The sequence below is a fragment of the Camelus ferus genome, chromosome 20, assembly GCF_009834535.1.
Source record: "Camelus ferus isolate YT-003-E chromosome 20, BCGSAC_Cfer_1.0, whole genome shotgun sequence".
Lineage (NCBI taxonomy): Eukaryota > Metazoa > Chordata > Mammalia > Artiodactyla > Camelidae > Camelus > Camelus ferus.
Genome location: NC_045715.1, coordinates 1,151,362 through 1,162,750, shown reverse-complemented (window position 1 = coordinate 1,162,750; position 11,389 = coordinate 1,151,362). Strand labels below are relative to the sequence as shown.

At 61.0% G+C, this 11,389-nt stretch overlaps 1 protein-coding gene across 1 annotated transcript; it reads right to left on the bottom strand.

Annotated features, from left to right (window-relative positions):
• Window positions 1-7,860: 7,860 nt before the first annotated feature.
• On the bottom strand, window positions 7,861-8,457 carry LOC116658380 (extensin-like). The gene has a single exon (XM_032463507.1). The coding sequence runs from the start codon at window positions 8,455-8,457 to the stop codon at window positions 7,861-7,863; it is 597 nt and encodes a 198-aa protein (XP_032319398.1).
• Between the last annotated feature and the right edge of the window lie 2,932 nt (window positions 8,458-11,389).

Genomic DNA, 11,389 nt, shown 5'->3' with positions numbered 1-11,389 from the left:
GACTGCCCACAGCCGGGCTGGGAAGTCCAGCAGCCCCACCGCTGCCCCTGTCCAAGCCGGCTTCTCCGTCAGTGCTGGTGGCTGAGCGTAGTGACAGCAAGTGTGTCAGTGGCGACCAGGACACAAGTTTGCCTGGAACCTGCCGCCTACACTGCCCTCCTTCCCCCCTCCCTGCGGGTGGAACCACACAGGTCGAAGGCGAGGGATAACCCAGACACTCTCCCAGCCTCCCTGGTACCCAGGGGTGACGCGTCTGTCACAGCGACAGGTATGCCCACGTCAAGCCGGCTGGACGCAAGCCCAGGTCTGCTGTGGGCCTCTGAGGTGCGTCTTCTTTCCTAATAAAAGGAAACAGATCTGGCTGGTGTGGTCTTCAGTCTCCTTCCTGCCTTGCATGTGAGTGTGATGGTTGGAGCTGCAGCAACTGTCTTGCAACCATGCGGGGAAGTGTAGAAGAGGTGCAGAGACGTGAGCCTGGCATCACTGATCAGCCGCTAATGCTGCTTACGCTGAAACGTACCAGTATGTTAGAGCTGAGCCCTTCTTCTAACGCCGTCGTAGTCCAGTCTTCTGTCACTTGCCGCTCAGTGCGTCCCTAACCGATCGGTGACCTCTCAGGCGTTTCATTACAAGAGAGTAGGTGTCCACTCTGCCCTTCCTCCTGCTGCAGACACTAACACATGCTTCTGTCCGTTTGTTGTAAACACCATTCTGGGAATCTGCATGTCTGCCCAAAGCCTACCGAGCACACGTGCGTGAGAACGCGCTTGGCTGGAGGGTCGGGGTCACCGGCTCGGCCCCTGCAGGGGAGCGGGGCTGCAGGAGGGGGCCTGTGTGTGGGGAGGTCTCCGCCGGGCTGTCCTTCGCTCGCCTGGGGAAGCTTCCCTGCCCAGCCGCGCCCTCCCTCCCCCACCCCGCCCGCTCCCCTGGGGATTAGCGTGAGGTCTGCCCATTTAACCGTCAGCGTTTGACATGGTCAGACTTGAAAATCATGACTTTTTCCTTGTCCCAGACATGAACAAATCAACCTTGATCCTCTACCTGCCACTCCCTCGCTAATAAATTAGCAGAGTTTACATAACCCGCAGCTGGGCAGTTTGCTGGGCGCCGTTCAGCGCCGTCATCAGCTCACGTCTCTTGGGTGGAATTTTCCTCCTGTGTTGGTGCAAAGGCAGAAAAGTCTGAACACCTCTTGTAGGTGACGTTTTAAACAGCGAGCGGGTGGTGACCCTCGCTTTAAAGGCAGCCAACAGCGTCCCCCCCCCCCGAGTGCTGGCGAGGTGCCGGCGCCCTCCCTGCCCTGACCCCGGGGCTGTCGCTGGATTCCCGGGGGTGGGAGCTTACCTTCCCACTGACAGGAGGAGCGCCGGGTGGGTCCAAGACGGTCGGAGCTCGGGGTCTGTGTCCTCAGCAGCAACCATGTTGCCAAGTCTGCGGAGGGAGGTGGTCCCTGGTCCCGACCCCCCTCCCCAGGCTCTTGGAGGCCCCAGGCGTCTGGAGTGAGGGCCCGGGGCAGGAGCGCGCGGCTGCTAACGGAGCCGCTCGCCTCAGGATGCTGGAGCTCTGCCTCTGCAGCGTGGGGCTAGGGAGGCACAGAGTCACGACCTGCAGGGCTAATGTGTCTCCATTTTCCCCACGTGAGAGAGAAGACAGAGCCCTAAGCATGTGGCGGGCTGTCCAACGCGAGCGCCTCCGCGGCCCAGCCTGAGTCCAGGCCGCGCAGGGCACCGGGCTGGGGTTTTGCTCCAGGGTTTGTTTCCCACCAAACCCGCTCTCGGTTCCGGCGCAGAGGTGCCCGGGCGCTGGCCCCTTTCACTGCCCCTGATGGAGCCAAAGTGGCAGCAGGCAAGATGCTGGCCTCTGGCCATGTTTGTCCGCATCCCCTGTGAAAGCATGTGGGCAGACAGACGTCCTTGAGGGGCAGCAAGTGTGATGGGGTCCGGTCTCGGCCCTGGGCAGGTCCTGCTCACGTCTGGAGGGGAGGACGTCCCCGCAGGCCCTCCCACACGCAGCGTCATCCGCAGAAGAGGACACGGGGGCTGCGGTGCCTGCTGGACGGGCACTTTCCTGGGACAGCACTGCCACGTGCAAGGACCACGGGCGGAAAAATCACAGTTATCCGGACACAGCCCCGGGGCGGATGGTTTCTCAAAGGTGCAGGCAACGAGTCTGCTCCTTTAGGGGAGGGAACCAACTGCACGTACTTGCCAGCGATAAACTGAGTTTTGAAGCGATGACTAGAATTTTGGAAAACTTCTATCCACACTGTAAGCTGACAGCTTCCCAATCCTTAAATATTTTTCTAATAGGACCAGAGGTAATCTTAACAGAAGTGACTTTTAATGTTGCACAGTGAAAGTTTCAACCCTGGGAGACCCAGCTGCAGAGCTCAGTGGGTGTTTCGGCATCGACCAAGAGGCCCGCGGGTCTCGGGGAGACGCGGCCTGAGAGGCTCCTCGAAACGGCTCAGGTTCCACGCTGCGGCTCGGCTCTGGGGAGTGACTGCTTCCCCAGGACCGACGAGGCGTCAGAGAGGAGCTCCCACAGTGACCCGGGAGCCGCCGCAGCCCCTCCCCTTCCCCAGCCGCGCGTCTGGGTCTGTGTGGGGCTGGATTTTGTTCACGTGCTTGAATCAAAACAACACGCTTTTGCAAAAGATTGAATCCAAAGCTGATACGAGTCCAACCACCTTGCATGAAGCTGGGCGTGAGAGAGATTTGCAACAACGCAAAACAACACCCCTTTCCTTACTTTTTGAGAAAATTTTTTTGTTAGAATTGTTTTTAAGTTAATTTTTTTGTTGTTTTGGAGAACACAGGTTTTCCTGATAAGGATATGTGCATTAACATGTAATAAACCTGCTGTTCTATTTTAAATGAATGATTTAATGCTTTAAAACCTTATCCACGTATGTATACATACGTGTCTGTAAACGCTCCTCTGGGGCCCTTAGTAACTTGCAAGTGTGCGCGGAGTCCTGAGTGCAGGGAGTCCTGAGGGTGGCGTCCTGGGGAACTGGCGAAGGACTCTTGGGCTCCTCGTTCTGTTTCTGCCTCTGCCTGGAGGGGACGATTTTCAGGACATCATCCGGGGGGAGTCTGATGTTCCTTTGGGCTCTGGTGTTACAGCTTCACTTCCCCGTGGGGTCCAAATTCTCTCCAGGACGTTTGGCTGAAACTGGCTCTGCCGAGCACACGAGCGCACCCCCGCGCCCTGGTTCCCTCTGTCCCGGCTGATGCGGTGGCCACATACCAGCACAGCCCTCGGCAGAGTTACTTCTCTTGGGGACGTCACACTGTCAGTGGAGCTGGTGGCATCAACATGCCCACGCTCGGGTTTTACTAGCAGAGAGTCCCGGTTTGGAAACCAGGGGACTTCTTCGGTGCCTCTGTGTCTCTGTTGGTAAAACGGGGGAGAGTCAGTTGCCCACCCTGCTTTGGCGGTGTCACGTTGGAGGCTTGCCGTCTGCCGTAACAGGAGTGTTCACACCAGAGAGAGTGGCAAACGCTGAGAGTCAGGGCTTCTGTGTTTTCTCAGAACCGGTGATTAAATATTTACCGGGACATCCCTGCTTCATCCTGATCACCTCGTAGAGAAATTAAAATAAAGCAAGTCAAATCGTGCCTGGCAGGGAGCACCTGGTGACAACCGGTGGTGGCACTGCTGTGACCGTGTTTCAGAGGAAGAGGTGACTCTGATGCACACCGAAGTGCGGGAACCGCCGTTTTGGCGGAAAAGGACCCTGGTCTGTGTACCCAGCACGATTCCTCCAAACGCGAACGTCGCGGTGGAGGGACGTCCTCATCACCCCCTTCAGGGTCTGGACCCCTGGGGTGGGGGGGGCCCGTGAAGGCAGGACAGCGCATCTAGACCCGCCTCGCTTTTCCGATGGGAGGGGTCAGCAGCTCCGCAGGCAGAGGCTCACAGCCGGGGGTGCCGGCGCAGCCTGCCGCTCCCGCCGCCTGCAGCGAGGCCCTGGCCCCTCTCCTCGCTTCTTTCTGTCGGCCGCGCGGTGCGTTTGGCTGAACCGGGGCTTCTTTTTTTGGGGGGGGGAGCCGTCGGGGGGGCAGGGCTCTGCAGAGGGAGGGCAGAACTTCAGGGGGACGCGCGTCACAGATGCCCCTGGGAACCAGCTCGCTTCCCCTAGGGCGATGCCCCCGTGGGGACGTCTCAGCAAGTCCGTCTCTGCCGGAGGACACGCAGCCTCCCCCCAGGGTCTGGGTCCAGTTTCAGCAGAAATGTCTCGAGCGATGTTCCTGTGGCCTCTTCCGGAGGCAGCGGCCGAGTGTTCAGAACAGATCGACCCAGGTGCTCTCTCCCCCTTTCACTTCTTGAGCCGGAGAACGGGTCCTTTGAGAAGCATCTCTGTCCCTGGCCTCTGTGTACACAAGGTGCGAAGTGAGCGTTTTCTGGGGTCCACACGCCAACGTAGTCGCTCAGAGGCCGGAGGACGTCCTTCTCGGCTGGCGGAGTCCAGGACCACGCGCCCCGCACGCTCCTGGGCTTTATCCAGGTCCGAACCCTGACTCCGAGCACCCCAGCTATTCTCTCCTCCATCAGCTTCTCTCGGAGCCAGTGTGTGAATTCCTCTGAGTGGTTTCTTGCCAAGGCTTAGAAACTAGTTTAAGTTTTTCTCATGAATGATCTCAGGCAGGTTTGATTTAAAGCCTTCAGTTAAATCAGTTTTCATTCGGGAAGAAGGAGGGGGAATCGGAAGAGGAAGGGCGTGGGGGAGGGGAGGAACGGGAGGACGAGGGACGCGGTCCACTTGAAGCACTGCTCCTTTAATGACTCTCTCAGATTACTTCTGCCGCTACACGAGGAAGCACGCTGTTAATGCGGTTTGTGTGTGTTCGGTTCTTAATTGAGGTGGGTGCTCGTCGAGTCATTACAAGGTGAGGTGTCTCTAATCGAACATCGCACTCGTGGACGCAGGGAGGACACTCACCCCTGCTGGGAGGAGGACGGCCACCGCCACGGGTAAACCCCGCGCATTTAAGTGCTCGCTGCACCGCAGACAGCAGGCTTGCATACTCTGTATGTTTCCCCATGTTTATTTTTGTAAAAACAGCATATGGATTTTTAATCGGCTTCATTTTTCTAAATCCTACATGCGCTCCTTTAAAATGAAACTCAAGTGGGCTTCCTTCCCGGTTGACGTGGAAACAGATGGTGATGAATGGTGCAGTTACTTTCTCTTCCCCGTCCACGACTTTCTGATCTTTGAACCAGAAAAGAGAGACGTGTGCCATTCTTCAAAGCATTAGACGACTTTCTTCGATTTTAACTGAGTTAATCCAAGAGAAGAGAACGTTGTTTAACACGGCTGTCGACGTTTCCGGTGTTAAAATCGGCCCTGTGGCCACGCCTGCTGCGACCACGGGAGCTCAAATGGCTGCCAGGCCTCCACCGGGGGCTCGTGAAGGAGCCGGGCCCCCTGCCGTGCTCCACCCCTAGGGCCGGCCCTCGAGGTCACCTTCCCAGGGCCACCGCTTGTCCTTTGCAGCCGTTAGGGACACTGACACTGGACTGAACCTTGGGAAGAAGCTCAAGGAAAGATCTGGAAGGGGACACACAGGCTGATGCTGTTGTGAACCGGCCTGATGTCCGTGTGGCCCGGTCCTGCCCTGTTAAAACAAGACGGCTGGTCTCGGCTCTGACATGGCCCCTCGAAGCCAGTGTCTGACATGCCCTCCAGTATTTGATCCAACGGAGGGTCATTGTTTGTACGAAAGATCAGTCGCTCTGTGCCCTGGACGCCCGGGGGACTCAGCCCTCCTTTCTGGCTTTGGCTCTGTGGCCTGAGGATGGCCAGGCCTCCAGATGCTCCCTTCAGCCCCTCTTCCCACCTCCCGAGCCCCCTACTCGCTCCTTCAGAGCTTCTTTGTGCTCTCATGGCCGAGCGCCCCTCGGGGCTGTCCAGGCACCTACACGGTCCTCGTCTTCCTCCTCCGCTGCCGGAGCCGCCCGACACCGCGGCCGGGTCTCGTGTTCTCACATGCGGGTCGTTCCTCCTTTTCGGGGACCACGTCCGGCCCTCAGTCCCCTGACCGCCCTCGTCTGACTTGCTCCAGCCTCCAGGCAGACCCTCGGCTTGTGCGGGTCTGCAGGGCTGCACGGGGCACTTGGGGGCCGTGGACGGAGGTGTGGGTTCTCCTCTGAGGTCCCTGCTCCTGCGTGGGCATGGGGGCGTCAGGGGGCTCGGGCTGGCGCTGAGTGTCCCGGGCTCCGGGTCAGCGGCCCGGGGACAGTTCTGACGTGGGGAAGGCTCGTGCTCAGCGGGCAGCGGGATGCCGACACGCTGTCCGTGTCACCGCTGTGCACTGTGCCTTTGAGACACTCGCTGTCTTCCACAGTGTTTGCCTGGTTTTGTCTCTTCAGCTGGACTGTAAGCTCCTTGGAGGAAAGGACAGAGGACTGAGACGACAACGTGAACGACTGATTGGACGAGGCCCAGCAGCTGTCCTCGAACACGCGTCAGCCCGTCAACATTAAAAGGCAAAGCAGGACGCGTTTTGTTGCCTGAAAGGATGCACTTAGGTTCCAGACACCTCCGATCCTGGAGGAAGCTGCATGAACCTGGGGGCATCTCACCCTGCGATTTCAGTGGGGAAAGAGCTGGGCCCCCGGCCCCCAGCCCCACCCGTGGCTGGAGGGGCGACTCCCTGCTCTACCAAGACGAGGGGCCCAGGGGCAAGTCAGAGAGAAGACAGAGACGATAAAGGGAAAGGGGAGGGGGGCGGGGGCAGGGCAGGTGTGGGGAGGGACCCAGCCAAAGGGCCTCCGGGGTGTGGTCCCCAAATTCACGATCCTTAAAGTCTCTCTGGACAATTACCATTCCCCCTTTTTGAGAATTTGCCCCCTTTCACTTCTGCAAGGGACGGCCATGGGGCATCGTGGACCAGGCTGCGTGGCGGCGGCTGTGTGTCCAGGAGGCTCGTCTGCGAAGCCCCGGCTCGGAGCCGCCGGGACTCCAGCCCTCCCCACGCTCTGGATCGCACCCGCCGACACCACGGAACACTCCCCTGCGTTTGCTCTCACTGTGCAGCAGCGCTTCCCTGTGACGCCTGGGCCAGCTTCCTTCACGTCACCGTCCTCTGGTCACTGTCTCTCTGGGGCGGGGAGGGGGTCCCCATTACCTGGCTGTTGCCCCTTCTTCCAAAGAGCCCCGCCCTCGCGAAAGCTCGGCTACGTTTTCAAAGGTCAGGGGATGGAAACTACCTTGGCATCTGTTGAATATTTGCACCTGCATTTTATTTACTGGAGGGCAGATGAAGAGCAGCCGTTACCCAAGCAAAAGTAATAGTCGCCCTATTAGTGAGGAAGCTGGAAGTGGCATTTCAGGGGAGCCGGAGTCAGCATTTGTCGGGGACGTAGCTGTCGATGCTCCTGCCTGAGCCGCCCTCGCTGGCTTCACTTTAATTACCAGGCCCGTGTTTGTTCCCTTCCGGGACTTCAGGTGCAGGCGCTGCCCACAGTGGCCCGTCATTAGATAAGCTGAGGGAGAGCCACGCCCCACAGCCCTGGGCCAGGTCGGGATCCCCAGGCTGGTCCTGGAGGGCTGAGCCGCGCAGGGCTTGGCAGACCTTCTGTCTAACTGGGTCCCAGTCCTGTCTCCGCGGCCACAGGGGACGGTGGTCCCAGAGGACGCCTGACAGGGGCGCAGCTGTGCACCCCCACAGGCTCACAAAAATCAGCCGACCATCCTGAGATCACAGGAAGTGGCACTAAGTCGGCGGGGACCGCGCACTGGGCGGCCCTGGCGTACGGGGTGGGGGGTCGTACAGGGTGGGGGTCGTACAGGGTGTGGGGGTCGTACGGGGTGGGGGTCGTACGGGGTGGGGGTCGTACGGGGTGGGGTCATATGGGGTGCGGGGTCGTACGGAGTGGGGGTCGTACAGGGTGTGGGGGTCGTACAGGGTGGGGGTCGTACGGGGTGGGGGTCGTACAGGGTGGGGGGTCGTACAGGGGTGTGGGTCGTACAGGGTGGGGGGTCGTACGGGGTGTGGGTCGTACAGGGTGGGGGTCGTACGGGGTGGGGGTTGTACAGGGTGTGGGGGTTGTACAGGGTGTGGGTCGTACAGGGTGGGGGTCGTACGGGGTGGGGGTCATACGGGGTGGCGGGTCATACAGGGTGTGGGGGTCGTACAGGGTGGGGGTCGTACGGGGTGGGGGTCGTACAGGGTGGGGGGTCGTACGGGTGGGGTCGTACGGGGTGGGGGTCGTACAGGGTGGGGTCATATGGGGTGGGGTCGTACGGGTGTGGGTCACATTGGGGGTGGGGGGTCGTACAGGGTGGGGGTCGTACAGGGTGTGGGGGTTGTACAGGGTGTGGGTCGTACAGGGTGGGGGTCGTACGGGGTGGGGGTCTAAGGGTGCGGGTCGTATATACGGGGTGGGGGTGTACAGGGTGGGAGCGTACGGGTAAGGGTGGGTCGTACGGGGTGGGGGTGTCATATGGGTGACGGGTCATACGGGGTGGCGGGTCATACAGGGTAGGGGGTGGCTGATGTCTCGGATGCGTAGAGGCTTTTGTCTCCTCTTATTTCTAGACTCTTAGTTCAGGAGCCAAGGTGGCTGTCGACGGGGGTGGGAAACCACACCCCTGTGGCCCCTGGTGCTGTTTCACGGCCGCCTGTGGTGACAAAGGCAGGCTCGGTCGTCCCTAGTGACCTCACAGCCCACGAATCCTGAACATCACTGCCTGGCCCGTCGCAGACAACGTCCATGGGGCCCAGCTGAGCGCAGCCAGCGGCAGTCGTGACCTGAACGGAAGGCACAAGGCGGGCATTCGTGCGTCACACACACTCAGGAAACACTTTGTCCTGAATCGGCTGTTTACAGATAAACCTGACAAACGGGTGAACAGAAGTTACTAACTATTCTGCCACCAGAAACAGCCCTCATTATGTCCCCTGAGTAACTCGAGGCCGCCTCCCCGGGCCTCCTGAGCACCTGCAGCCAGCGCCACTCCACGTGAGCCCATCTGGCCATCAGAACCAGGGGCACCCGGAGGAAGGGATGGGGGTCAGTGGGGGGCTGGCCCACCCCTGGCAGCTTGGGCGCAGCCTCGGCCTCCGTCTGTAGCGATTTGCCGACGTTTCTTCTCAGGAGACTCCGTGCTCGGTCTCGCTGGCCGACGTGAAGCCCCCGCCCAGCTACTCATCTGCAGGAAAGTGCGGGCAATGGGAGGGCGGCGCGGGTGCTCAGTGCCTGTCCTGCAGAGGCCGTGCTGGGGGAGGCGGGAACCCGGAGCAGGGCTGGTCAGCTCCAGGTGAGGGCGATGGGTGACCTGACCGTCTACAACCATGTGCCCCCTAGGTGCCCAGGACCGTGACCCCAGGAAGGAGAGAGACCATATACAGGGCTGCCGAGCCTGGAGAGCAGCAGTCCCACCCCTGGGACTGCAGGGCGCGCCTTCTCAGGGCAGGTCACAGCCCTGCCGGGCCTGAGCTTGGGGCCACCTGGGCAGCGGGGGCCCTGCCAGGTCAGATGACAGCGTCCCCTGGGGCCCCCACTCTGCCTCCCACTCCAGGCACCGTGTCACCACCAGCAAACCACCACCTCCCATGCAAGGAGAAGGGGGTGTTTCGTCAGAGAAGAGGCTTTTGACTGGCTTGTGGGGTTCGGGGAAAGAGAATCACTTTGGAGAGGAAGAGGGCTGGGGATCTGTGCGCTCTCCCCGTCTCTAAGCCTGTGTGTGTGTGTGAGTGAGTGTGTGTGCCTGTGTGCGTGTGTGTGTGTGTGCGCCCTCGGTGCCCAGGGCAGCACGGCAGGCGGCCCGGCTGGGGTCCTGTCCCCCCGCCGCTGCCGACAGTGGAGGACACCTGTGCCGTCACACCAGCACACCTGTTTTCTTCTTTCAGGGAAAGCCAGCTCCCCTCAGAGTCTGTGGATCCTACTCTGTGTGGCCGCTGCCCCTCCCCCCCAGGTGTGCGGTAAGGTCACTGCTGGGCCTGGCCAGCTGAGGAGGCCGTCCGCACACGTCTGGGGGGACTCGAGGCTCCTCTGACTGGAGACGGGCTCTGCCTCCTGCAGCCCTTGACGCTGGTCTGCGACCTGCTCCGTGAAGTCTGGGGTCTGCTGGTTCAGAGAGCCGCAGGCGGCGGCCCAGTTCCGGCGCCGGGCAGGGCCTGGGTCTGCGCGGGGCCACGTCTAGGATGCGCTGTGCGTGCTCGCGGTTGGGGGGGGCGGGGCCGGCGCAGCACAAAGCCTGCATCATCCTCACTGTGCTTGGGCGACCGGAGAGCGCTGGGGCTGCAGCCCAATGTGTGAGGATAACGTCCCTGGAATTCACGCCAACGGCCCGCGTGCCACCGCTCAGTCCGCCCTCCCAGCGTGCGGGCGGCCCCGGGGGCGGAGCCCTCAGCCCCCCGCTGAGGGCGGGGGCGGGGGCGGCGGGGTCCCAGGGGAGCACTTTGAGTGGCCTGGAGGCTACTGGCTGCATCTCAAGGGCCAGCGACCCCGGTTTTGGGAGGAAAGCCGCCCTTTTCTTCCCAGGTCGCCCTCAGGGGAAGCTAACTCAGAGAGAGCTCACTTCAAGGGCGAAGCTGCAGTCGCAGGAAACAGGGGTTTTGCTTTGGTGCCTCTTGAATTTCCTCTGGGAACTTGGAACAAAAGCCCCCCAAGCTCGGTCGGTGCCGCTGCCCTCTGGGCCCCCCCCCCCCCGGCCAGAACCGCGGGGGGGGGGCCGCCCTGCCCTGAAGCAGGGGACACGCTGCGCTTCCTTCCTCTGCACGCTGGCGGTTCAACAGGGGCGTCGCGGGGCGGAGGCCCTCTGCCGGGTGGCCCGGCCGCGGCCCCTCGCCTGGGCGCCGGTGCCACCTAGTCCCAGCTGACCGCCCCTCCCGGGCTCTCCTTCGGGCCATTGGGATGGGGACGGCGGTTTACGCAGGGGCCTCGCTTCCTTGGCTGTATTTAGCTGCTAAAACGGGCTTGTGACCTCGTTCATGGGAGCCTTCATCTGCCCCGGCTTCTCCGCTGTTACCCACTGTGTGGGGAGTGACAGCCACGCAGGTCACATGGGAAACAAAACAAACAGAAGCTGAAGAGGCAGCGGATGTGCTTGGCGGTGGGAGTGCCTCATGGTATACATGGCGGGAAGCTAAGGAGGAATTAGGTCCTTCAAGCAACAAAGGGAGCCTTAGAGAACGTCTTGTTTAATGGTTTTCAAATTTCACGCCGCCCGTGGACCTCTGATACGGGGCGAGAAGGGGTGGCGCTTGTGGGGGCCGGTGTGGCCTCAGGGCCTGTGGTCCGTGGTCCCTCCATCCCCCACCCCCGCAGTGACGACGGAAGGTGGGGCTCCGCCTTCAGCCTGTTCCAAAGTGAGCACATCTGTTTGTTTTCATCTCATTTTTGAAGAAGCCATTTCTGCAACTTTTTTTCA

Bases quoted from the DNA above. Each gene is read 5' to 3' on its own strand.
- LOC116658380 (XM_032463507.1), bottom strand. From the start codon at position 8,457: ATGACACCCCCACCCCGTACGACCCACCCTTACCCGTACGCTCCCACC.